At 40.4% G+C, this 26,506-nt stretch overlaps 1 protein-coding gene across 2 annotated transcripts; it reads right to left on the reverse strand.

The window, feature by feature from the left end:
* Positions 1 to 29: 29 nt before the first annotated feature.
* On the reverse strand, positions 30 to 25,333 carry ARGLU1 (arginine and glutamate rich 1). 2 transcript variants are annotated; one of them, XM_007106001.2, is made up of 4 exons: positions 24,761 to 25,333; positions 16,460 to 16,685; positions 14,084 to 14,167; positions 30 to 869 (listed from the first exon to the last, which is right to left on the reverse strand). In XM_007106001.2, exons 1-4 carry the CDS (start codon positions 25,105 to 25,107, stop codon positions 705 to 707), a joined length of 822 nt encoding a protein of 273 aa, XP_007106063.1. In that variant the 5' UTR covers positions 25,108 to 25,333; the 3' UTR covers positions 30 to 704. The 2 variants fall into 2 exon arrangements, 1 of the variants encoding a protein (XP_007106063.1); XR_003682497.2 differs by having other exon boundaries at positions 815 to 869; positions 14,084 to 14,651; positions 24,761 to 25,226.
* Positions 25,334 to 26,506: the final 1,173 nt, after the last annotated feature.

The following is a 26,506-nucleotide window of genomic DNA, read 5'->3' on the forward strand; positions in this document are numbered from 1 at the left end:
AGAACTTTAAAAAAAATTGCTTCAACATATGAATTTAAGACTTTACTTTATTCAGCAAAATCATTTATTTACACAATGGGGAATGCTGGTTTGATTTCGTCAATGAAATGAAAACAAGTTGAACAGAGACAATACTGAACTGTATATGTATTTTGTATCAGAGCTGACCAACTGTTTCCTTACCTGTGTCAGGAACACCAAGAGTAACAGTATCACGAGGACACTGGTTAACAATACACCACAAAGGTCCAGTAACACCCTGGGCGCTTCCAATGCAATTACCAACTTTTTCTTTTTTTATAAATATATAAAAAAACAAAAAGTTAGCAAAACCAGCATTATGATGTAGTAAACAGAGTATAACTCTGAAGTCAGTGGGTCAGTAAAAACCTTATCAGACCATCCATAGTTTACAAAGTGATCTGCTCTTCTTCAGATCACTAATACAGAATCCAACAGGTGAAAAAATATCGCTTTTTGGAAGGTAACAATGATCTGATAAGGATTTGACTTAATGGACATTAAACGGGGGGAGGGAAAAAAGGAATTGCAGAGCATAGCCCCTATTAGAACAAGCTAACTTTCCAGATTTTCCAAATTAAAAAAACAAAAACAAAACAAACAAACAAAAAAAACCACTTCAACATGAAGCTACCATACAAAGTTTTTCCATTTTTCTTTGTAAAAAGTTCAGAGTTTGCAATTTAATCTTGGGTTTTTAATGAGAAGGACAGTTTTGGCCTGGACTTCCCCTTGCCCAGGATAATTTTTTGTTCTTCTTTTTGTTGACGCTGTCGCTCTTGTTCTAGTTTCATCCTTTCCTCATGAATCTTTCTTTGTTCTTCAACAATTCTCAACTGTTCTTCAGCCTGAAAGGTAAAAGTAAAAACTCAGAATTTCACGTCTTCTATTAGATATTCCAGAAATTGGGTGACAAATTCATCAACAGGAGCACACAAAAGTATATGTTTAAAAAATCTTGCCGGGCTTCCCTGGTGGCGCAGTGGTTGAGAATCCGCCTGCCGATGCAGGGGACACGGGTTCGTGCCCCGGTCCGGGAAGATCCCACATGCCGCGGAGCGGCTGGGCCCGTGAGCCATGGCCTCTAAGCCTGCGCTTCCAGAGCCTGCGCTCCGCAACGGGAGAGGCCACAACAGTGAGGGGCCCACATACCAAAAAAGAAAAAGAAAGAAAGAAAAAAAAAAAAAAAAAATCATCTTGCCTAAGATCACATAGAAAGTATCAGAAAAAAATACCTAGGAGTTAGAAAAGAACTCCTTATTAATTATTCCAACATTTTCTGATTTTGTTTTTTTATGAAAAATATATGAATTGTAGGAAAGCACTTGAACATTTTGAAAATGAAGTTTCTACACATCATGTTGAGATCAGTATATACATTTTTGTCCTATTACCTATTTTTATTTTATCTACACCGTCGGTGCACCAGATTAATAGTCAAATACGAATTAAGGCATGAATTTTTCAGAGTATGTTATTACCAATTACTATAACTAAATTTATAATTAGAAAGGCATACAAAAATTATAGACAAAAATCTCCAACGGAGCTACATTATATTGTCAATACACAACCATGAAATAATAAGTTTTTTTCTGGAGAGAAAAATGAGACCTTTTTGACCTGGCTAACTATAAAATGCTATCTAATTTCAAATAGATACCAATAAAATTCCTGCAATGCCTTCGACTCCTTCACAACTCCTTCAGTCTCAAGCAACCAACTTCCTTCCTGTGTGCTCTACAGAAGATTCCCCTCTGTACCAAGAAAATTCAGGTCATTCTCACGAGCTCTGGCCTCATCAAGTTGCTCCTTCTCCCCAAAGATTCCATGTCCACTCCCTTAATTCTCAACCAGCTGTAATTTTACTCCTCTCCCAGGTGACATTAGGAAGTGTGTGGTTGGTTGTCACAACAGGCGTGTGCGTCATGTGTACAGTGTGTTGTGTCCATGCGTGTGCGTGCGTCATGTGTGTCGTGTGTGTGCGTGTTGTGTGCCGCGTGGTGTCGTGTGTCCATGCGTGTGCGTGCGTCATGTGCGTCGTGTGTGTCGTGTGTGTCGTGTGTGGGGGTGGCGCTCCTGGCACCCAGTGGGCAGAGAACAGGCCACCAGACGTCCTACAAGGCACAGGACAGCCTCCCTCCCTGACAACAAAGAATCATCTAACTCCAAAGATGAACAGTGCCAAGGTTTAGGAAACCTGCTCTAACCCTTGACTTTTAAATCTCAGCTATCATCACTGAGTTGTCCTTTTTTCCCCCCATCTGACCTTGATCTTAAAATACACACTGCATCCTTTGAATGCCTTATTTCCATTCAAAGTCAAATTTTAAAAATTCACTGCTTCCATCTCCATTATTCTATTTAAATTGTTTTCTAGATGGCCAAAAACTAACAATAAGTTTAGTGGCCTTTCCCTTTACTCATTCTTCTGTTCACTTGAACTTGTCTTTTAAAAATTTTCTCTCCTCCCATAAATGAAACACTAAGGTTCAAAAGATTAAGGTCCTCCACGGATAGGTTTTTCTTTTCAGGAATACTAAAGGTCAATATGACTGAATTATAGGCTTTACGGCAGAAGATGGAAAAGGTAACAAATTCTGGTATTCAACTTAATAAAACGTTTAAATTTTATCTTGTAGGGAAAAAAAAACCACCCAACTTTTAAATTCATAAGTCACACCAGAAAGTTTAAGATGGAGGCCGGTGGGGTGGGGAGCAAGAAAGGGGAAGGATCATGACCCGGAAAGGAGGAAGACGGTGGGCCCAATCCGCTGTTAGCAAGTGCAGTCAGAGGTGAGGAAGACCCAAACTGAAGAGGCGGGAATTAGGTGGGAGGGAAAGGTGGGCAAGTGTGTTTTCACAAACGTCTGTATCCTTGCATTCTCATAAGGTGGAACCCGACGGAGAGCTGAAGTACCTCTCCCATACCTTTCTCCTAAGCTACATTTCCAGCTGGCTGAGGAGCATCCAACTGCGAAACCTCTTCAATACCTTCAAAACTCAACGTGTTCCAGATTTAAATTCTTCAAGCCTAACCTTAAAATGAATCAGCCCTTTCTAGCCTCCCTACTGCCACGCATCTAGTAGAGCTTATTTCCTTCCCCTCCTCCCTCTTCCTCGACACAACCAAACAGCCCTCAGGTTTGTCAATTCTCCCCTTATATCCTCTCTTCCTTTATATCCTCTCCCATAGAGCTCTGTCCCTTCCCTCTGCCACCGTGCCAGTTCAGGGCCCCAGATCTCTCGCAGACCTAAAATGGTCTTGTTTCCAGTCTCTGCCCTTCAATCCACCCTACACAATGCTGCTGGCTTCCCCTTTCCTGAGCACTGTGCTCTCCTGCCCTCCGACTTCCAATGATTTCCACTGTGCAGACACGGCCTGACTTCCTAAATTAGCGTACTATTTACGACTTTCCATATCCTTTCTATCTTGCCCCACCCCCAGCTCAGCTCATGCCATTCTTTCCTACGACAATCCTACCTGTGTGTCAAAGTCCACTGCAAAATCACCATTCTCTTGTTTAGACTTTCACTGATAATTACAAGAGAAATAATCATCTGCTTCTGATAACCATTAGTAAATGCATATGCAAATTTATCCAGTTTTAATAAATCATCCCACATTTGGGGTAAGAGCATGGCACATGCAACTGAATCAAGACATAGTAAAGACTCTTAGGGGGCACGCTTGTGCTTTGGAAACTCTTTCCAGGATAAACACCCCAGACTCACTTTTCCATAAGGTTCTAACTCAGCCCCTAGGAAAGCAGATTAGAAAGAAGCTTGGGGACTAATGGGTTTGAACATCACAACCTCAACCCATTTGAGAAATTTATGAAAACTACTTTGGCACTATCCACCCCAAACTACATTTCACAGTACTTTTATAACCAGCAATTTAATTTTCTAGATTTTATACTATAAACATACTTGCATACCTGCAAAATTGAACAAGTTTATTGCAACATGGTTTGTAAAAGACTGGAAAAACCCAAATATTCATCAATATGGACTATTAAATACATCATGGAAAATATATTTAAAAAATACTGTGTGGCTGTTAAATCTTGAATCATGTGATATTACCTAATCAAAAAATTAAACAAGATTTAGAAAGTAACTTCCTTCACAGACAGAAAATACTATTTCTACTGCACTGAAATTATCTTTAGATTTGAGTGAAGAAACAGAAAAGGTTCAGTTTCATCGAAGTCTACAAATACAGGAGACAAAAGCGTATCTGTGTGTAGAGGGAGAGCTGTAATTAACCAGGGAGGGGTTATAGCTAACAGTGTTATCCCCAGAGCTACGCACACAGTGCCTGTTACAAGTACCTGACAATGGAATGGTTTTAAAAAATGAAATCAAGCAGGTCTTTCCCATCTTTATGTATAAATATTTGTATTTTGTTCTATTACAGCTTTAAACTAAGCATATTCAATTACACCTTGGCAAAGAAAAAAGAAAAAGATGATGGATTGTCACTAAACTTACCATGGTAATCATATGTAAGTCAAATCTTTATGCTATACAGTGCTGTTATGTCAATTATATCAATAAAACTGCAGAAAATAAGAATAACAAAAAAAGACATTTTCAAATAAAAAGAATGATACAGATACAAGTGTCTTTACTTTATGTAAAAAAAAATGTGTCCTAAAATGTGGCCTGTAATAAGTTTCCAACAATTCTAATACATCAGGGGAGGACTCCCTATTTGTAAAACTAACACTCATAAGGCTTTTGTAAAACAAAGAAGAATTTTATGACATGCATAGCTGGTCTTTAAGTTTCAGTACTTCAATAATCCTGGGAAAATCGTATTCTTTTTGACCCTTACTATGAAGAATGGCTCTAATAGCAATGACAATAACAATGAAGTTATCACAGAGTAATTATGAGATGAAATAAGATAATTGAGAGAACACACTGTAAAGTGCAATACTTTAAAATGCTTGAAATTATCTTTTAAACCAAACAAAAAATATTTGAGGGCCTAAGTACAGTGACCAGAGAAGGAAAACAATTATTTTAGCTCTAAAGTAAGAAAACTGGGGCTTCCCCGGGGGGTGCAGTGGTTAAGAATCCGCCTGCCAATGAAGGGGACAACGGGTTTGAGCCCTGGTCCGGGAAGATCCCACATGCCGCAGAGCAACTAAGCCCGTGCGCCACAGCTACCAAAGCCTGCGCGCCTAGGGCCCGTGCTCTGCAACAAGAGAAGCCACAGCAATGAGAAGCCCACGCACCGCAACAAAAAGTAGCTCCCGCTCGCCGCAACTAGAGAAAGCCCGCGCGCAGCAATGAAGACCCAAGGCAGCCAAAAATAAATAAATAACAAAATAAGAAAACTATGTTGAACTGAAAGTTACAAAAACTTTTTCAACTGGAGGTTAATGAAGGTCTTGGTAAACTGATAAATCTTGACAATAAAAGTATATTTTATATAAAAAAAAAACAGGCTAGTTGAGAAAAACCAAACCTGTCTCTCATTTTAATACAGTGGCTTTCAAGTGATGAAAAACTACCTATCCATCTGTGTGATATGACTCTACACCTTACTTGCTAGGTATTCTTCTAAAGCCTTGCCTCCCACCTCCCTCTGCAGTTAACTGTCTGATAGGCTGCTTTGTTCCTGATGATCCCATCTGCTGGCACATATACACTGCTCCTCTCCCCTCATTTCAAATGTATGCAAAAGAAAGCATTATTCCAAATGGGGGGAGGGTATGCACATTCGTATTCATACAGGTGAACAACGCTAAATTCTCCTACAAGGCTGACGTGGTGGACATCAGAGAGGCCACAGAGAAAGGTCACACAGCCACCACACTAGAGCCATCACAGTGGGGCAGTCCTTCCCAGCCACTACACCCGGGACCCTGTCTGGTCTCAAACAGGCTTTCAACCCTGCACCCCACGCAAAAAGAATGACTGTTGAGATGAAATACACAAGAGCAAAACATACCGTTAGAGTAGAAGGGTCTACTTAACCCCCTTCCCAGTATCTTTTGTCTCCCCCTCCCACTTTACATAGAGGTCCGACTGCCTTTTTAAAAATTACTCTTTTCTAAGCATTCTCCTTACATTGTCTGTAATTTTAGATCAAGGTCCTTAGCAGCAGTTTCTTTAGCAAATGGTGATGCTGAAACCTACTACTCTCTCTACGTGGAATATGTATGAATTTTTACCCCCCCAAAAATCTAAAGATAGAAATATGTATCAGGAGTGATTACTGGGATGATGCGAAGAACTAAAGAAATCTGACAATCAGGAATCATGCCCCTACTCAGAAATGTGAATTTCTGCATTTTAACCTCCCAAAACATACCTCCCGCTTCACTCTGCCATTCTGCAGCCTTGTTCTTTAATGCACCCTCCCCTCCATAACAAGTAAAATGTATGCCCCCTTTTAGATAAACAATGAGTAAAAAAAATATTAACAAGAAATTTAATGTAATTAGTTTTGACCCTCAGCAAACTATTATGATGTTATTCATGTACAAGGTTTAATAAAGAAAATAACAAAGGAGGACTGAAAAAAGCAATTCTCTCTTTTCCCCCAGGGGCCATGGGAATTTAGTTATTCTGATAGTTACCTCCTTAGGATATACACTAACTATCATTACGGGGTATCATTAGCTACTCATCTAAAGAGAAATCATACCACCACACTCCTTCTAGCCCCCTTTTATTTAAAGTACAAACAATTGCTTCAAGAAGGAACTGACTGATAGTTGACCTTGGTTTGAAAAGAAACTTTGGGTACAAAACTCACTGCCTTCCAGACCTCTGGAGAGAGTGCTCTGTTAATGCCAAAAGAGAAATCTGATACCTTCAGGATTTTACCATTCACGTCCTATAAATTTCACAAAAAAACTGTACTCTTCTAGATGTGGTTCTTTTAATCTTCTGTAGCCTAAATTCTCTGTTCTTTTACACAGTTCTTTTGTTTGTCTTATTCAGTTTTCATTCCTTTTTGTGAAAGTTCTCCTTAAATGCCTGGTGATCCTTGGTTCTTAGCACGATTACATCAGGTCTTCCCTGGTTCCCACAATAGACTTTTACCTTCCTTCCTTTTTCCTCTTCTCCCTCCCTCTGTACACCCTTATCACTCACCAAGTTCAACTACTCTCTTGTTACTGTCTACTCCCACCTGACCAAGTGCCCATCTTTTACACTGACCTCAGTGGCTTTCTCGTTTCTAGTCTCCATCCTTCACACCACCCCACACAATGTCAATACATTAATATCCAGAAAGTTTTTAAAAAATCGTTGCCCAGAATACATTAACATCATTAAATCAGCTTTCTACCTTATCAACTGGGAACAAGCCTCTCAATGATTTAAAATCCTTAGCTAATTTGCCCACTCTTTCAAATTAAAATATTTAATTGACATTTACATTTGATGCCATACCGTATTTTCCTATCTCTTAAAATGTATAAATATGTCATTACGAGCCATCCTAAGTACTGTGCTGTTTCAACTTATATAATACACTCACTCTAGCATAAATGCCCCATTCTCTTTCCAACTATGTTAGTTTCCTGTAGCCACTGTAACAGATTACCACAAACTGGATAGCTTAAAACAGCAGAAGTTTATTCTGAAGGCAAGAAGTCCAAAATCAGTATCACTGCAACAAAATCAAGGTGTTGATATTCCAGGGCCACATTCCTTTGGCCAGTACCTTCATATCTCTGCTCTGATTTCATATCACCTTTTCCTATGTTAGTGCAGTCTGAAAGCCTTTCATCATTAGGTCTTCTCTCCCTTTCAGTCCATGTTGGCAGTGCTTCTGCTGATACAACATCCTCAAAAACACTGTGAGTCTGCCATGTATATCAGGCCACTAGACAACAGGCTCTTCCACAGGTCTTTCCTGGATAATCTCATCTACTCCTGGCTTTTGCTAAGATGGCTGAGGTAACCTATGAGTCACAGACACAAACTCTTCAGCATTAGCAAAAGGATGTCCAATCATACCCTCAGCCTTCTTTCCAGAACAAGTTTTTCTAATAGTGAATCTAATTTTAGCATCTTTTGAAATCTAAATCGGCTAAAAATTTCCCCAAACATCAAGTTCTCATTTATTTTACTTCTTGGTTCTTTCCTCAATTACTCTCCTCTTGCATTTTACATAAATATTGAGAAGAAACCAGATTGCACTTTACTTAGAAAAATCTTCAGCTTTATATATGAACTTCATCGCTTAGATAAGTTCTGCCTTTCACACAACTGTAGGACACAGTTCAGTTGGGTTTTCTTCCGCTATATAACAAGGAATTCCTTCCCTCCAGTTTGCATAACATGCTTTCATTTTCTTTCTAACCCTAACCAGAAGTGCCTTTTTAAAAAAGGGATTTCTTTCTTTATTTTTGGCTGTGTTGGGTCTTAGTTGCAGCACCGGGGCTCCTCTCTAGTTGTGGCACATGGGCTCCAGAGCGCATGGGCTCTGTAGTTGTGGCACGTGGGCTCTGTAGTTGTGGCACGTGGGCTCTCTAGTTGCTGCGAGTGGGCTTAGCTGCCCTGCGACATGTGGGATCTTAGTTAGTTACCCGACCAGGGATCAAACCCGCGTCCCCTGCATTGCAAGGCGGATTCTTAACCACTGGACCACCAGGGAAATCCCCAGAAGTGCCTTTAAAGTCCATTTTCCTCCTAACAGTCTAGGCATTTTCTATCATGTACCTCAAAATTCTTCCAGCCTCTGCCCACTGTCCAATACCAAAAACACTTCCACATTTTTAGGTAACAAGTTATCACAAACTAGGTAGGCTCAAAACAGCACAAGATTATTCTGAGGGCCGGAGTCCGAAATCAGGATTACCGGACCTAAATCAACGTGTCAGTAGGGCTGTGCTCCCTTCCCAAGGATCTAAAGGGAGTCTGTTCCTTGCTGTTCCTTGCTGTTGTCTGTTCCCAGCCAACCCCCTGGTGGCTGCTAAGAGGATTCCTTGTCTCCTGACCACATCACTCCAGTCTTCAAGGCCAGTATCTTCAAATCTCTCTCTGTTCTGTCTTTGGCTTCTCCTGTCTGTGTTTTGTGGTAGAATCTCCTTCCATCTCCCTCTTATAAGGATACATGTAAAGGCATTTAGGGCACAGTAATAATCCAGGATAAACTCCCCACCTCAAGATCCTTAACTTATTCACATCTGTGTAGACTCTTTAACTGTCATGTAAGGTAACACTCGCAGGTTCTAGGGATCAGAACATGGGTATCTTTTTTGGGGGGCAGGAGACATTTTTCTGTCTACTACACAAACATTAAAAAATTCTTTCTTACATCTCCCTAAGAACTCTTTTCAGAGCTCTCTCTTAATTGCAAAGTGAGATCTGGTTTACCTGAAACTTAAGTTTGTGGAATACATTTCATATATAGTCAACTTGTAAACATGGTACTATCTTTTCATCTCTCAAACTGGTGAGATACCACGTGTTATATATAGCACAATGAGCATGCCAACTCTCCCTAACTGGCAAGGGAAAAGGGGAAAATTATTTCAATATTAAAGAGAGGAAATACACTATAGACCCAGAATTTCAGGGGACAGTTTGAGGGGTCATTTTTCCTACTGACAGAACCTCCTAGAACATTTCATTCCATGGCAACACCTACCACCTTCATTTAGTCAGTTTCCTGTTCTGAATAAATAAGATTCATACACATTTCACAATAGTATCTGGGCTTTTCCCAGACGCATCACTAAAAACTGTGTGAAGACGAGGACTTTGAAAAATTTTGAGTACTACTCGTAACATTTTAAAGAAAATTAAAATTCTCCATTGTACTAACAACAGCCTTTCAAATGTTTGATGATAGCTGTGCAAGGCCAATACTAACCCAAGAACTAGGAACCAATCTGCCAAAAAGCCAAGTCAAGCCAATCCACATTTGGATTAATTTTTGTTTGATTTTATAAATCAAATACGTATGTTCGTTAATATTTTCTTGCCTCCTTATGGACAGATAAAATCAAGTATCTTGATAAACAACTTGGAACTAAAATGAGCAAAAACTACTCTTGGTCTAGACCACTTAACATGTATCACATATGAGAGTCCGTATGGCTTAGCTAATCTGTTCCTTATTACAGACATTACTGGGAGCAATCTTTGAAGTTCTGTCACGAGGGCTTACTTAAAAGTTAGTCTAAGTGTGGCTTAAATTTACTTTCTTTACTAGTTATTCTTACCTGATCATAATGGTGATACACATTACTTGTAAAAAAAAAAAAAAAAAGTAGAAACTGGAGATAAGTATAAAATTTCTTATAGGCTTACCAATTAGAGATAACTATTCTCAGTACTTTGGCATATTTTTCTATTAAATGTACAAATATACATTTCAAATTAGGAAAATCATAATGTATATGTAAGTTTTGTATTTAGCTACTTCCCCTGTATTATCAGATGCTTTTTGACTACAGAAAAATCCACTCTATGTATGTGTTATAATTTATCTAAAAACGTGGGCAATTTTCACTATTCAAATAAGGGGAAAACATTTTTGTGTGTGAATTGATTTGTACTGGATTCAGTTTCCATTAGGTAAGTTCTTAGGAGCAGAATTAAAATTTAAGGTTCCTGGTATATACTGATTTATTGTTATTTTCTAAAATGGTCACATCCATTTAAACTCCCAGGATAGTACACTATATAAAGGGTCTCCTTTATACCATTTTCTTGCCAACACTTGGTACTAACGGGAAAAAAAAAAGTCTTTTCAAATTTGGTATGTAGTATTAGAGAAAAAGGAAAAGAGAGGGGGCATTTCTTCGCTTTCCCATTAAGGTTGGGATTTATTTTCAGGAATTTATTACAGCTACTTTTCATTTTACTTGTGTGAAGTTACCTCTTTTACATCTCGAAGTAGTTTTTTTTTCCCCCCTTTCAGGAAGTTGGTCTCCTTTATTGATTTACAAGAGATCACTGTGTTATTCTTTCATGGTTATAGACAAGAAATCTCCCCCAGGGTACATTCTTTTCCAACCTGTCTAATCTGCTTTCAAAACCTGAACTTCTGACTACACATAAAGTGGTTTTACTACAACTACTACTGCTTATCCCAAGAGATCCCACACATTCCTGCTTTTCTTCTAATTCTACTTCCCTAAAGGTCTTTGCCCTACTTCATTTCCTCACCCTCAATTCAATTTCTAACTGTCCATCAAGGTCCAGGGCAGGGGTATCTCTTCCAGGAAGGTTCCCAGGGCAATTATGTCAGTTACCTCTTGTAACTCATACCACTTACCAAATAGTTCCATATCATTAGCTGACTTTTCTTGGAGTCGTCCTTGTCTCCACAATTAAGACACTAAAGCCTTTACGAGAACTTAACATCCTGGCTACCTTTATCTCCAAACTGCTTTTTATTCATATGTCTATTATTTTAACAAGACTTTCAATATATTCTGTGTAGTATTTCCTAGTGTAAATACTAGGAAACCTGTATAAAGATTAAAGAACTGTGCTCAAAATTGAGAGGAAGGGGAAAGGACGATAAAAATGAGAGAAACTGCAATAGTGTGCCTTGCGCGTTCATACAGTAACATTTTCTTGTCTCTTCTTACACAAAGGGTACTCTACTTTCCCTGCAAGGACATGGCCACCAATAGAACCAAATAAAAATTAATTCTCTCCAACAAGAACAATAATTTTTTATGCTTCCAACATTACTGAACACAAGAAGCAAATTAGTTATGTCCAGATTTTTACCAATTTTCCTCAAATTCAAGCTTCTTTCTCCCCAAGATACCCTTTCACTGAAGTTTTATTGATAACATGCAGTCAGAGCAGTGTCACTGCACAGTCTATTAATACGAAGTCAAACTCAAGGGTTCTAGAGCAGTGCTACTCTTAAGTATGGCCCATGGACCAACGACAGTGCAAACTGTAACTGATCCACAATGACATGCAGAAGCCAAGAATAAGCATTTTAGAAACTTCTATAGCAATTTGACCTCATTTTTCTAATAATTCATCTTAACTGTATTTTGCAAAAGTAGAGGTCTGAGACAAACTGGGATTAAAAGAAAAAAAAACAAAATCTGGGCAACTTTACCACCACTTGAAAAGCACTGCTTTAGAATATGCTTTGCTAATCTTCTCCTATTTTTATGGTTGGTCTGGATAAACAAAGAAGGCTATTAGAGGAACATAAGGAGGCCAAGCTGTCCCTAGGCACTCAGACAGCTACCCCAGGGTCAGAAGGGATCAAGACTTTGGCACGGTATACCAAGTTTAGAACCCTTGCTCTAGAAGTCACAATTTGGCCTTTCAGGACATCCGCAAACTGAACTCCCTATACAGTCTCTTACACCACGTTCTAAGAGGAATTCTATCCCACGTACTGGGTAATTTTGCTTCAATGTTGCTAGCACCAACTATACTGTTCATCTCTCCTGCAAATATCCATGGCCTTACAAACAAGACTATATCTACCTTTCAAAGCTCAACCTTCAAAACTAAAATTAAGATGCACACTTCTCATCTTACTTTCTCTCACACTTGCACTGAGATTTTCTCCTCACGTGGAATCACTAAAAAAAAAAAAGCATTATCACGTATGTATTAATCAGCATGTACTGATACATCTTATTATGGCTTCTCACCCACCTCATATTCATGGTGCTTCTTCCACCTAAGCAGATTTTAAGGTCTTTTCATTGGTAAAACACGAGTAGGTCTTCCCTTTCCTTGTGGCTTTCACAGTAACCAGGACAGTGATATTAAGAATCCCTTGTGTCATGTTCAGTAAGTTGTTTAGGGTATTTCTAGTTTGGCTCTTATCTGGGGCAGATTATCTTTTAAAAGATCATACTCTAGAACCAACTGCTGGTGGTTCTAACTTTCACATTCTTATTCACTATAAAACAATTATTTACAGTCCTCCTTCACCAACCCCCCAGTGGGATCCACTGTTAATTACTTAGATCCTCCCAGATCTTTTTCTGTGCCTTTATAAACACAGTCACAGAATTTGATTTTTCTGAAATCGCTTAACTGGAGCTTACATCTTGCTTTTCCTCCCCCAGTCAAGAGTATGACTTAGCAGCAAATGTCTTCCTATGGCTGCATTATTCTCAACACATTTCTAACTAGACAAAACTTGTCTATAACCAAGAGTCCCTCTAGGGTCATGTCTTCATTCCTGGGCAGTAAATACCACTAATCCTCATTCATCCTAAGTAAATTTCCCTCTATCTCTGATTTATATTCTTACTTTGAAGTAGAATTCCTATATGCCATCTTCATAAGGAAAAGAAAATTTTCCCTTATAATGTCTGACTATCTTTCTTCATTTTTTATTTATATCCACAGTCCTTTAATTCTAGCTTTCTTTTTCATCATACCGAGAATGCTTCAAAATATATTCATACTCTTAATTAGGAAAACCCTTTTACACCAAAAACTTTATCTATTTTTAAATTCTATTTTAAATGTTAGTATGTGCTACAAACAAACAAACAGAAGTACTAAAATACAGAATGGGAAAGAAAAATAGAAGTGATATGTATTCATTTTTCTATTTAAAAAATCTAATTCAATATTCTTATACTGACTTCTTTATTCAAATGTAAAAATTGTATCTCCTTTTACACCTGTATCTCATATTGTAATTATTTAAGTCTCTGTGTTCCCTGTTAGATTATAAACATGAAATATGAAAAAAATTTATTAATCTGGTATACTTACTATCACACATACACTCTCTACTTCTTCTGTCTAGTAACTGGTAACAAAGCAACTAATGCCAAGTGAAACGCTGCACATTAGCAGGCTTAATTAAGAACCTTCAAGTTTTTGTTTTTGTTTTTTTAGGTACAGAAGAAATTAGGGATGGGGATAGTACAATTTCCCCTAGGAAACCTGTTTTAAACCACTGTGAATTTTGGAATTTTCTCCAGATTAATCAGAATTTCCGGCTTGCCCCAAACAGATTCCTCTAGAAGACAGTAGCTAAAATCTAGTCAACTATTCCTACTTTTCCCTCAAATCCCTTAAAATAGTCCCGAGAACTCTAAAATATTTTTCATGAATGCTTTATACATACCAGTTTGGCTTGTGCTTCTGCAATTTTTCGGTTATTCTCTTCTAGTATTCGCTCTAGCTCCTCACGTTTTGCACGTTCTTCCTCCTAAAGGGGAGGACATGTTAAGATGTTAGAAAAATAAAATTTTTTTTACTGATAAAATATTTACTAATCTTCCTCTGAACTTTTTCGATCTGACTAAACAGGGTAGCTTTATAGCTACCTTCTGTCTGACAAACGATAAACTGTGCAGCCACTAACATTTGTTTCTAGTACTAAATTTACATCATCCCTCCCAGTCCAAACAGCAACCAACTAAACCCTCCCTAATGACAGTTTCCTGGCAATTATTACTAATACTTTAATATCACACAAATCAACAAGGACAACTACAAAACTGGATAGTATTTACCAAATTAAAAAAATAATATATAAAATATAAATAAAGTGAATATTTGTCTCACCAATTATGTATACCTACGTATTCTTTACCTATACTCCTTTAATCAGCATTAAAAGTTGAATATTTACTGTCTTGTCCAGTGTCCTGCAGAGTGTGCTCCTCGGCTGCCATACGCGCCAGCTTCCTCTTTAAAATGATTTGTACTGTTAGCTTGGCAATACCTGCATCAGCAGCTCAACCATTTATAAAGAAACAACATACAAGGAAGGCTGAGCTGAGGAATGCAGATGTTTATGGTAAGAAGGAACAAAAAATGTAATTCATCATTCCTAAGGCAAACAATTAATAAGAAAAATACATTTACTGTTAGTGAAAAATACAAATGGTAATCCATACTTCATGGAACTAAGGGCTTCTTCCATGGGGAGAATGGACTTAACATTCAGATGTTGACAATTTCTAAAGGCAGCTTATCTTGTCATCTACAATCTGAACTGAAATTCAGGAATCCAGGGGGTGCATGGTCAGGAAATAAAATTCTGTAATTTATTTTTTCTTGGAGAATTTAATGAGATTTTATAATGCAAACTATATGAAGATTGCTTGATGGTTTGGGCAGTGTTGAGATCACAGCATACATATTCAAATGATTTTAATATTTGGAAAGACTGTCAGAGGGTTGTGTCCGTGTAAAAAAAAATTGTTAATATGAAACAAAAAGCAAATGAAGAGAAAAAAATCTTCCTATGATTAATAACTCGCTACAAGACAGCACCATTACTCCAAAAGTATCTTCATTATTAAAGGCACTAACAAAAATTTCATATACTCAATGGCACAGAGTTTGTGATATCCACCAAATATAGACATGTATATCTCGTTAAAGACAGCACAAGGGAAAAACGCATTTGAAAAGCTAAGCTTACTGGGAAACAAGATCTTTAATAAGATGTCAACTTGTCCACAATAATGCCAAGATTAAAAATGACAATGAGTCACATATTTTGCGTCAAACATTGAAGATCAAGAAAATATAACCACGGGATTTCCTATGGCACACACCAGTGGAATTCACAGTCACTATGCAATCTATGTTGAGGGACACTCAGTGCTGTAAAGTAATTTGCCTTGAGTGTTCCAGTGACTTTCAACAAGTTTTAGGATCCTGGAGTAATCAGTGCAAATAAGCCATAAAGCTTCAGTAGCAAATTACTGTCTCACAGAAAGACATTTTCAACTTCTGCTCCAGCTGCTGATAAAACAAATCATGTGTTTAGCTTGACTCCAGACAAGGACAACCTGTTCCTTCATAACTCTCTAGAGAAAAAAAGGAGTTGTTAGTAGATACTAAAAAAGTGGACGAATAATCTGGACATTTTTCCTAAAAAGATCTTTGAAACACATTAGGAAAATGGAGGGCCTTATGATCAGAATGCTAGAATTAGTCCGTTGTGTTGAGGCAGGATTTGGGGGTAGGGGGGTGAGGGATAAAAGAAGGAAAAAAAGAAGAGCAAGAAAACCTACTTATCAAAAGCAGGTGCTACCACTCAATGTTAGGCCCTGCTCTTTTTAATCTGACTGAAGGCAAAAAGCCTCTCACAGTCTAGGCAATAAGAGAGATAAACAGAAAAGAAGAACACGCAACCACAGGTGGATTTTTAACCTTTTCCCTTCACCACTCCCTGTCTCCCCCCACCCTCCCAAAAAAAGAATGTAAGTCCTGCAGCCATGGCAAAAGTTTCAAACACTTCTCAAATATGTAAGCCAGCTCCATTAAATCAAAAAGTATCCTTGGATAGTTTTATGAAAATAGCTTTTAAATATCAGTCAGCACATCTGAATAGGCTAAAAAATTAACTTTCGCAGCAACGTTAAGTTTAGATGAGAAAGGAATTGGTCTGCATTCCATCTCTTTCTGAACTGCGCAGGAGGCACACCCGACACTGAAAGTTTTGCCATGGACTGTCTCTACTTTCCAAACGACCGAGCGTTACCTCTCTGGCTTTTTGCGCTGCAAGCTCAGCTTGTCTCTGTCGCTCGAGTTCTTCGAGCAACTGCTTTTCCATGATGCGCTTGGCCTCCTCGACCCTTCGGAGCACTTCTCGCTCAATCTCGTCCTTCCTTTTCTCCAATTCTTCCTCCACCCTTTTCGCCACCAATTCTTCCACTCTTCGTGCCGTTTCTTCCTCGATGAGTTTTTCTTCTATTTCCTGCTGCCGACTAGCAAACAAAGTGGGGAAAGGACTTAGATGATGTAAGAAATAAACCTAAGAGTTGAAATAGAACTAGTTGTGAGTCTGTAAAACACGGAGTCTGCTTACATATTTCTAAGATTTTACAACTCATTTTCATGTAACATTCAAGAAAATGATAGATACCAAAAGATTAAGTGATACAGAAATTCAAATAAATATAAAATCATGGTTTTTTCTTTTGTCACTTACTAAAGTAAATACAAAAAGACTAGTATATACAGACAGCTTATTAATGCAGTAGTTTTAGGAACTGTAGAGTGAATCTGAAACAGGAAATCTACTTTCGTTACCAGCTTCATAAGGAAAGGACAAGCTATTAAATATATGATTTGCTCATCTGTCAATCCATTCAGTCTAAGAGTTGAGCTACAGAGAAGTCAGGAGAAACTATTATGTAGCAAGCAGTTCAGACCAGCTAAACTCATTCTCCCCTCCCCCACCCCAAGCAAGACCAGAATAAAGACAGACTCAAAGAGATTCAGACTGCTAAAGCAACATACTGTAGTTTTTAGCAAAAATACAGACAAACTTATTCAGGTTTTAAACTTCTGCCCTTTACTGCACCTTTTCTTTCGTTAACTGACTTTCAATTCAAAGCTCTTCTAGATATGGGAAAGTGGATGAAATATATTAGTATCACTTCTAAAGAGTTCAATGAAGCATGATATTGTTTAATTATTTTAATCCCATTTAGGTATTATAAATGAACTTATTCACTCAAAATGAAATTCTGTGAAGATACTGACATTTACCAAGGCACTACAGTGGAAACCTTGCACATTTTATACCAATGATCTCCAATACGATAGCCACTAACTAGCCAGATGTGTCTGGTTTGAATTGAAGATTAGTAAGAAGAAAAGATATAAAAGATCTCAAATATTTTTATTTGATTACATGTTAAAATGACAGTATTTTGAGACAGACTGGGAATATATTAAAATTAATTTCACTAGCTCCTTTTTAATGTGGCTCACACTGTATTTCTCTTGAACGGCATTATTTGAGACAATAACTTGTGCTGGAATGAATGCAGAGACTCTCAAAGTATACCTAAATCCTAAGAGGTCAATATATGAATGCTGCATATTTCTCACAATCCACAAAATTAAACAAAATCTGTAACCCTTCTATCTTTTGATGACTCATACATATGTATGAGAGTCATTCAATTTATCTGTTTAGTAAAGACTTTACAGTTTCTAAGTGACCTTTAAATACCCAATCCACTTCAACTCAACTCTACTTTGGGGGGGGGGTGATTCAATTCCCGCTGAAGTGCTTTCATTCTCAACTCCTGTTATTTATTCACAGTGTTACCATACTGACACCAGTGTATCTAATATTCTGATTCATATCTGTTTCTGCATTTATAATCTCTACATATTTCTGTCAGGGAGATAGTAACTACTTGAGAAGCCATAATTTCTGTTAGGGTCTAGATATCTGCAATAACCATTCTGAAGACTCTGTTGCTTGTTTCTTAAATATCTCCTCCCCAACGCTAAATTATTGGTGATTTTCACTGGGGGAAAAAACCCCCACAAAAGCCTAACATGTACTCTCTATCTATACTCCTTTTCCTTTTTTAACTTTGAATGAAATATAGTATTATGGTAGTTTCAATCAGCCTTTACCTATAGCAGCTTAGTAAAAGAGAAGAGATATCCACCCCAACGCTAGAATGGCCAGGAATACATAAAAGAAATCAGGCAGCGATTTCAATGGAAATGAAACTACATTCCAAATATAAAAATACTGTTTCTCTACTTCATCCAAAGAGAAAGACAGAAATACGAAATGAAACAAGCAAGCTAACAACTGCTGAACCTGGATGACAGCTGTATGAGGATTAATACCCTATTTTGCTGAATTGGAAAGCTTTCATGACATGAAGTTTCAGACGCGTACACACACACCCCCACGCTTTCTTCTGTTAGTTGGTTCTTATAAAATTAGTAAATGTAGCGACGTCTACAAAGAAACCTCATTTTAAAATTTCAAAATGGTACAACTCTTAAAGCACAACACTGTAAACCAAGTTCCAGTTAAAACTTTCCACACAAAGTAAAAGATGAGGGAAAAGAATGGGATAAGGCTTTGGGGTAGTTTATCAGTAGAAGAGCTGCCTAATTAACTCAGGAATCAGGTAAAGGTGGAAGAGACCTGACGCATGCTCAGGGTTTCTGTCGGACAAACAGCCCCTCGAGGACAGCAATACGGCGCAATGGCCAGCGGGGCCGCACCTCCACAGGTCTGGTTAACAAGGAGACAACGAGCTCAGATCAATCCAGCTTCTTACTTACAGCAGAAGCCAGATCAGCATGCTGTCAGCTCCCTGTGTCTCTGCTCCCACTGATGGACACCAAACCAGAGAGGCCAGGTGACAGGCCGTACAGGGTGACAAGCAGTGTAGGCAATAGGTGGCTGCTGCTAAGGAGTCCGTTCTAAGTACAGCTCAGCAGTTTCCAGCCTAAAGGGGAGGGCGAGCAGAAACTCCCAAGCTCAACTGAAACCCAGAGGATGAGAAATGGCCTAGTTGAGTTTCTTACAAGGCTGCTCATCCCCCTTTGTTCCTGAAGGCACCACGGGGCACCCCCAGGACTGTAATTAAGCCTTGCTGCTGTGCCCTACACAAGGAGACAGGCAAGGTCAGGGCACCAGAGCAGAGCTGTTCCCTTACAAGCACGATCAAGGATGTAATTTTTGTTGTCACTGTTATTTTCGGTAAAGTTAAAATTGCTCCTTCAGCACTCAGAAAAAAATTTAAATCAATTTTTAGGTCCAGTGCTGAAAAAGTTAAGAGCCGGATATTGCTTTAATCCCCTTCCCCCCACACACCTGGATCCAGAAAACCAAGGGCACACGAACAACAGAAATAAGCACTTGAGAGATACGACAAGTCTTTATTGAACAACCTACTATGCACTAGATGCTGTGCTAGAAACCTGAACCCCGCCCCCGCTAATACCGACTAATAGAGCCTATACTTCTGCGACTCTGTTCTACAGCTAAATATAAGTATTAACATACATGATAAGTAAAAATTCTCCACATGTTTCAGCAATCTCTGTATCCCTGTGTCTTTCTTCTTTTGTCTGTCTTTTCCCACAAAAGCACAAACATATAAGGTATAGAAATGAATGAAACTTAGTACAACATAGCTTTCCTCTACCAGTTAGCCGAAGAAGGGTGGGAGGGGTAGGTGGCTCTTAAAATTTAAAGAAGTTCATTCTTATTGATGACAAACTTATTATCATAATCAATGATAAGGCAGCTACTGGGCTAACTTTCATAAGAGGCCCTGAAACTTTCTCAGAAAAGAAAAAAAACCCAACAACCCATTTTTGCCATTAGTATCTTAGGAAAGATCCGCCACCTAAAATGACTGCCTAGCCATTCCTTAAAACTGTTGTCACAGGAGTTGTCACTCTCTTGATATTCTTTTCTCTCTCTAATCTTTTCCTCAGGCTCCTCTGCTGAATCCATCCCCTTGCTAAGAATCTGTGAGGGCCTCCTTGGTGGCGCAGTGGTTGGGAGTCTGCCTGCCAATGCAGGAACACAGGTTTGAGCCCTGGTCCGGGAAGATCCCACATGCCGCGGAGCAACTCAGCCCGTGCGCCACAACTACTGAACCCACGTGCCACAGCTACTGAAGCCCACACGCCTGGAGCCCATGCTCTGCAACGGGAGAGTCCACCACAATGAGAAGCCTGTGTGCCCCAAGGAAGAGTGGCCCCTGCTCGCCGCAACTAGAGAAAGCCCATGTGCAGCAGTGAAGACCCAATGCAACCAAAAAAAAAAAAAAAAACATCTCTGATGCTGATGAAAGGGCTGAATGAAAATCTTGAAGTTTTTCAATAGGTAAGAGTAGGTTCTCATTTTCTCCATGCTCTCAGAACACTAATCACAATCAACTTTAAAATGGCAACTATTAAAACAAACAGCAAGGGCTCATCGTTAAATGCGAGTGTGACTTTGTACAGAGCATCGGTTAATATTATTTTTAAGTCTTTAAAATGTACAAACTCAACCCTAGGAGTGTCCTTCTAGGAACTGCTTCATAATATTAGCAAACAGTATTTACTCAGTACTGAACAGACACCAACTACTCTGCCAAAAGCTTTATACTCCACGGCATCATGTACATCTCTGATGGCTCCTGAGGCTAAACAGGTGAGACTGAGAGGTGACCCTCAACCTAGGCAACTCCAAAGATAATGATCTTAGGCATGCTACCACCCTGCACTGTTTCTCCACGACAAACATTAAAGGCAAAAGGTCTGCACAAAAATTTAGCTACCAAAATAATTACCTAAAAAATTGATAAAATTCTTACCAACATCAGCTTGATCTTATGCCCTAATGTTTTGTCTCAAAGCCCTAACCTCCCTGAGGTACGTAGTTCCAATATAACGAATTTGCTCTCACAATGAGCATTCTTCTAAGAATCACTCATATAGATCCCAGTTCACTTTAGACACTGATTTAGAAGGCTCTCGATCTGCCATGCAGTTGAACACCAAGTATATGCGAACCTAGATACCTCAGGCTACAGTAAGTTACTATGCCATTAATATCCTGATTTGCTGCAAGTCATTTTCAGCCACTCATTTTTTCCAACAGTTATTACAACAGGCATAAAGCGTCTCAAACTAATACGTATGAAAAATGATAAGGGTGCAGAGGAGGAAAGAGAGAGCAACATTGAATGACTGGGACATAAGGAGGAGAAGGAAATATTTTGAACTGAATTTTCAACCACAGGAATGAACTTTTCAAAAGTGAGGAAAAAATTTTTTTTTTAATTTTAAGGTCTGCCTTTTATTGCATCAAGATTGTAACTTGTAAGATCACTTCTTAAAATCACTAGGTTCAATCTGCCTACATGTAAAAAAATTACATTAAATAACATTATTTACTGAGTCTCATTACACACATGCCAAGTATCACCTAAGCACTTTTAATCTTCACAATAAGCAAGACAAGTATCTCCATTTTACAGATAAGAAATCAAGCTCACAGGCAGGTAGTTTATTCAAGGCCTCAGAATTGTAAATGAAACAATCTGGTTGCCAACCTTAAGGAGACTTTCTAATCGGTTAAGCCCAAGAGATTTTAATTTTGCTGTCTCTCTCCATCTCACACTGGGCCTCTAGAAGGTACACTTGACAGTGCGTGTTCTTGTGGCACCTTGTCTGCTCTCTACTCCACCACACACTTGTCTCCCTTTGTCCAACTGTACATCCAGACATTCCCTAAGGTTCTTTCAGTCCCATGAACCAACTACTCTTCTCCCTCCACTCTGTGCCTGGGCCATTCTATCTACTCTCAAGGTTTCCCCCAGGCTTCAGTCCCCCGTATCAACCTTGGATGAACTCACTATATCCAAAATCTAGTGCCTACATTGGTAGTGCCAAGTCCAGGTTTCTGACATTTTAACTAGTGTTTGACCTACAGCAGTTACTTAAACATTTGGTGGCTGAGATGCAATAGCCACAATATAAACATGAGAGCCAAAACAATGCTTTATTTCCCTTATGTTTCACATCCAATTTAATTTGCCCTAAATGCTTCTTAAATCTGCCCCTCTCATCCATTCCAACAACTGCTCCCTCACTACTCCTATGTGGACTTACTGTAACTTTCTATCCTACACAGCGGTACATGCTCCATTTGAAAACAAACCTACAATCCCACGCCATCTGCCTGCTTAAAACCCTTCGGGTTTCTATGATGAAATCCAAGCTCCTTAGTATGGCAAGACCCTTCCCATGATTCCCAGCCTCAATTACCTCTCCAGGCACTCCATGACTTGAATACTTACAGAAATCCATGTTCCAGTCAATAGTCACCTCTTTACTCCACCTAAGACCATACTGCACCCCTCCCCTTATTCTGGCAGGGGTGGAGGGGGCTCCCTCCCTTGGTCCACATGTATCCTCCTATGCTTAGCCTGACAGAATCCTATTTTTACCTGCCACTCACTCCTGAGGAGCACTAAGGTGTTTACCCATCCAGGATGCCTCCTTTTTACAGTCACATCACTATCACTGAATTTACCACACTGTATTATTATCTACCTACCTGTCTTCAAGCTAGATGGAGACCTTGGAGGAGTCAATCATCTTCAGATTAACAGCTCCTAGCATAGTGTCTGGCACTTATTAAGATGCTCCATAAGTATCAGTTGAATGAACTAACCAACAGGATTTGTAAATATACAACTACTTCTGCCCATTCCCATGACTGCAAAACCTAGATCTTTCCATCGTCTCCTCTGCATTATTAGGCATTAGACCGTACTAAGTAGTGTCTAGTGCACAACATGCAGGGATTCAGTGTACAGGTGGCTGCTAGCTCTGCCCCTCCTCCCTTCATAAATGCTAACGGCAGTGTGCTTCCTCCATCAACTTGGGACAATATAACTGCTCTATTTTCTCATTTCATCCCTGGATTTCTTCTCTGTTATTCGTGTGTAGCTTGCTAAATGCTTCTATCTATTCCTTGCATACCAAGTTTCCTTTCACTCTTCCCCTTAAGTCTCAGCTCTCTAATGAATGGCAAATCATTACTCTTTGGAAGTATCCTTTGTTTTCACATGGAAATACTATCTCAGAATTACCTTAGGTAATTTTTTTTAATGTTCATCTGTTGACAGTTATCTGAGAGCTACATCTTCACAGTTAAGGATCTTGTTCCCGACCAAAAAAACTGGATTCTATATAATCAAGGTTTCTTGTGAAACAATTATTTGTACTCGGTGTTCATACTTCCCACCGACAGTTCTAAGTAAAGGAAAAATGCAAGCGTTGTTCATGTTTCAAAGAAACGCAGTGAAAGATCTCTCCAGGTACTGCTTCCTCCAATAACAGTAGTTAGTTGTCCAGTCCCCTACCTCTTAATGATTTCTTTCAGAAACAAGCTTTGCTGGAACATAACACAAACTACACTGCAGAAAGACTGAAAACGCCTACACAGTTCAGTACTCATAAATCTGTCTCAGGAAAATTCTATATTCAGTAAGTCTCCTGCCTTATGAGCACTTTCTAAACATGCACTGAAGAACTCAGGAAGATGGCTGGTTAAACAGGGAGAATTAGCAAATCTCTCTACCTTTCAACGTGGCTTTGGGAAAGAATACCCAGCGCATCAGAGTACCAGGGTCTTGAACCAAAACACAACTCTACAGTTTAAAACCAAAATTTCATCCGTTTGGAATCATTTGCACCTACTCTTAGACCAAAAGGTACTTGGGAGGTGACTCTTCTGCATATGATCAATGCAAAAGTAAAAGCGAATGTTCTATCTTCTGAACAGCACGTATACACCACAAAGGGAAACGAGTTACAGTCTTGCACCGAAGTGTGCTATGGAGACCTACAGACCATAACTAATAAAGAGTGAAAAGACGGAGCAGGCTTCGATTGGTTACACAGGTGAACTCAAGAGCCAAGATTCATTTACCTCACTGCACACTTAAGCTGCGCGCATTCTGTTTTTACACCTCAGAAAACAAAAAGAGCAGGCCCGAGACAGGAAAAGCGACCGCGACGTCTCTTAACAGCAGGAGTGCACTAAAGTAAAAGGACTTGTTTTGGGTGCGTGTACGTTTCAACCACCTGAAGCGGTTCACCTCCGAGAATCCCTGTCCCGCGTTTAGGGGGCAAGGCAAGAACGCTCTTCTGCAGGGGACCCGCCAACGTCCTCCGTCCACTTCCCGGGGCCAGCCTGCTCCACACCCTCCAACCCCACACGGAACTCCACCCCCTACTTCCGGGACGCTCCTCCTCTCGCGCCAAAATGCTTGCCCTGCTCCAAGCCCCTCCAGCTCCATCCCCACTACTGCCCTTCCCAGCCAACTCGTGGGTCTGTCCTGCCCCAGGCTTTCCACAGGCCAGGGCTGCAGCCGCTCGGGGCCGGTCCCTGCGACCCCGCTAACCTCCTTCACTCCCCCCAGGGCCAATCAGCTCCCCTCTCCCCGCCACCCCGCACCCGCCGCCTCCCCGGCTCCCAGCCCCTCCCCCCGCGGGTGCTCACATTTTTCGCTGCCGCTCGAACTCTGCTTTCTTCTCCTCCTCCTCTCGCTTCTGCTTCTCGTCCAGGCTGCTGCGCTTGCTCACCGTGCGCCCGAATATGTCGATACGGTCGGGCGGGGACGAGGCGCGCTCCCGGTCCCGCTCGCGCCGGGACACGGCCGTGTTGGTGGAGCGCGAGCGGGACCGCGACTCCCGCCGCCGGTTCCGTTTACTTTCCCGGGACTTGGAGCGCTTTCGCACGCGCTCCTTGTCCCGAGACCGCGACCGGGACCGGCTCCGCTTCTTGTTGTGTTTGCTGCTCTTGGTGTGTTTGGAGCGGGACGAGCTCCGGCTCCGAGACCGGCCCATCCTTCCGGGCGACGCTGGGACTAACCGCTGGCTTCGGGCCCCGCACGTGCCCGGCTGTCCTCGCCTCCGCTTCCGGAAGCGGTCTGGCAATCTTGTCGAGGCCGGGAGAAGGAGAGCTGTCAGCGAGCTGACTTTCTGCCTCCCCCGGAGGCCGCCGGCCGCCACGAAGGCCGCCTCCAACGACAAGGCCGCAACGCCAGGAATTGCTAAGATGGCAGCCGCGGCTGCACCGGCCGCCCTTCCCACAAGGCCCCGCGCGCAACGCGCCGTCACGCGAGCCCCGCCCCCTGACGCTTCCTGCGGAAGGCGTGGCGAGCGCCTCCGAGCGCGCTCGGCTCTTTCCGCCAGGCCCGAGCCGGCGTGTCGCGCGGGCGCGGGAGTCCTTCGCCTCAGCTTTAGAGCACTTTTGCTTTCTGGTAAGATGATGACACCGTAAGCATGGACCTGTCTCGTTTTGGTGCGAATGAAATCGTGCCTCGGTACCAACTTCCTGACTGCATTGTATCCTAGGAACTGGTTTTGTCAGGCCAAAATGGTGTCAGAGAGACCCTGGCTCAGCCTCTCTGAGCTGAGCTCCCTCATTTGTGCAGTGGAGACACTAGACACCACGCTTTATGACGTGGTTGTGAAGCTCACAGGGTACAAAGGAGACTGAGATACATGGAAGCCAGTGCTTATGTAGGGCTTCAGCTGCCAAGTGCGAAAACTCATGCTACCGTTTTAAACCTGAGTTCAGTAAAAGGCTTAAAACTCAAGAGAGAGAAGCAGAGGAAGAACTAGCAATTTTCCTTTTGAAAAAGCAATAACCTGTTAAAAATAAAAATATTTTATCTGCAACAGCGTCAAAAACTATAAAATAATTGGGAATAAAGTTTAACGAGTTACAAGAGCCTGATGATGAAATCCCTTGCCCTTTGCTGAAAGGCGGAAACAAGACCAGAAAAAATGAAAAACCTGCCATATCTGTGCATGAGAAATCAGTACCAAAAATATGCTAATTCTTCCCAAGCCAAATTTGAAAATTAGCACAATTCCCATCAGAATTCCAGATTCTCTTGAGGATGAGTTAGAACTAATTTTAAATTTTGAAGGGAAGATCACATGGTTGTAAATGATGAAGAAAACCTTGAAGGGAACTCCTTGGCGGTCCAGTGGTTAGGACTCCACGCTTTCACTGCCCAGGGCCCTAGGTTTGATCCCTGATCGGGGAACTAAGATCCCGCAAGCTGTGCGGTGAGGCCAAAAAAAAAAAAAAGGCCTTGAAAAAGAAGAGTGATAAGCATTATGTCCTATAAAAAATTAAACTAAACACCAAGATATTAGCACAGAAATAGGAAAAACCATCACTGGACTAATAGGACAAATCTATTCTTTTTCTTCAGATAAATTCAAGTAAAAT

The sequence above is a fragment of the Physeter macrocephalus genome, chromosome 13, assembly GCF_002837175.3.
Source record: "Physeter macrocephalus isolate SW-GA chromosome 13, ASM283717v5, whole genome shotgun sequence".
Classification (NCBI taxonomy): Eukaryota; Metazoa; Chordata; class Mammalia; order Artiodactyla; family Physeteridae; genus Physeter; species Physeter macrocephalus.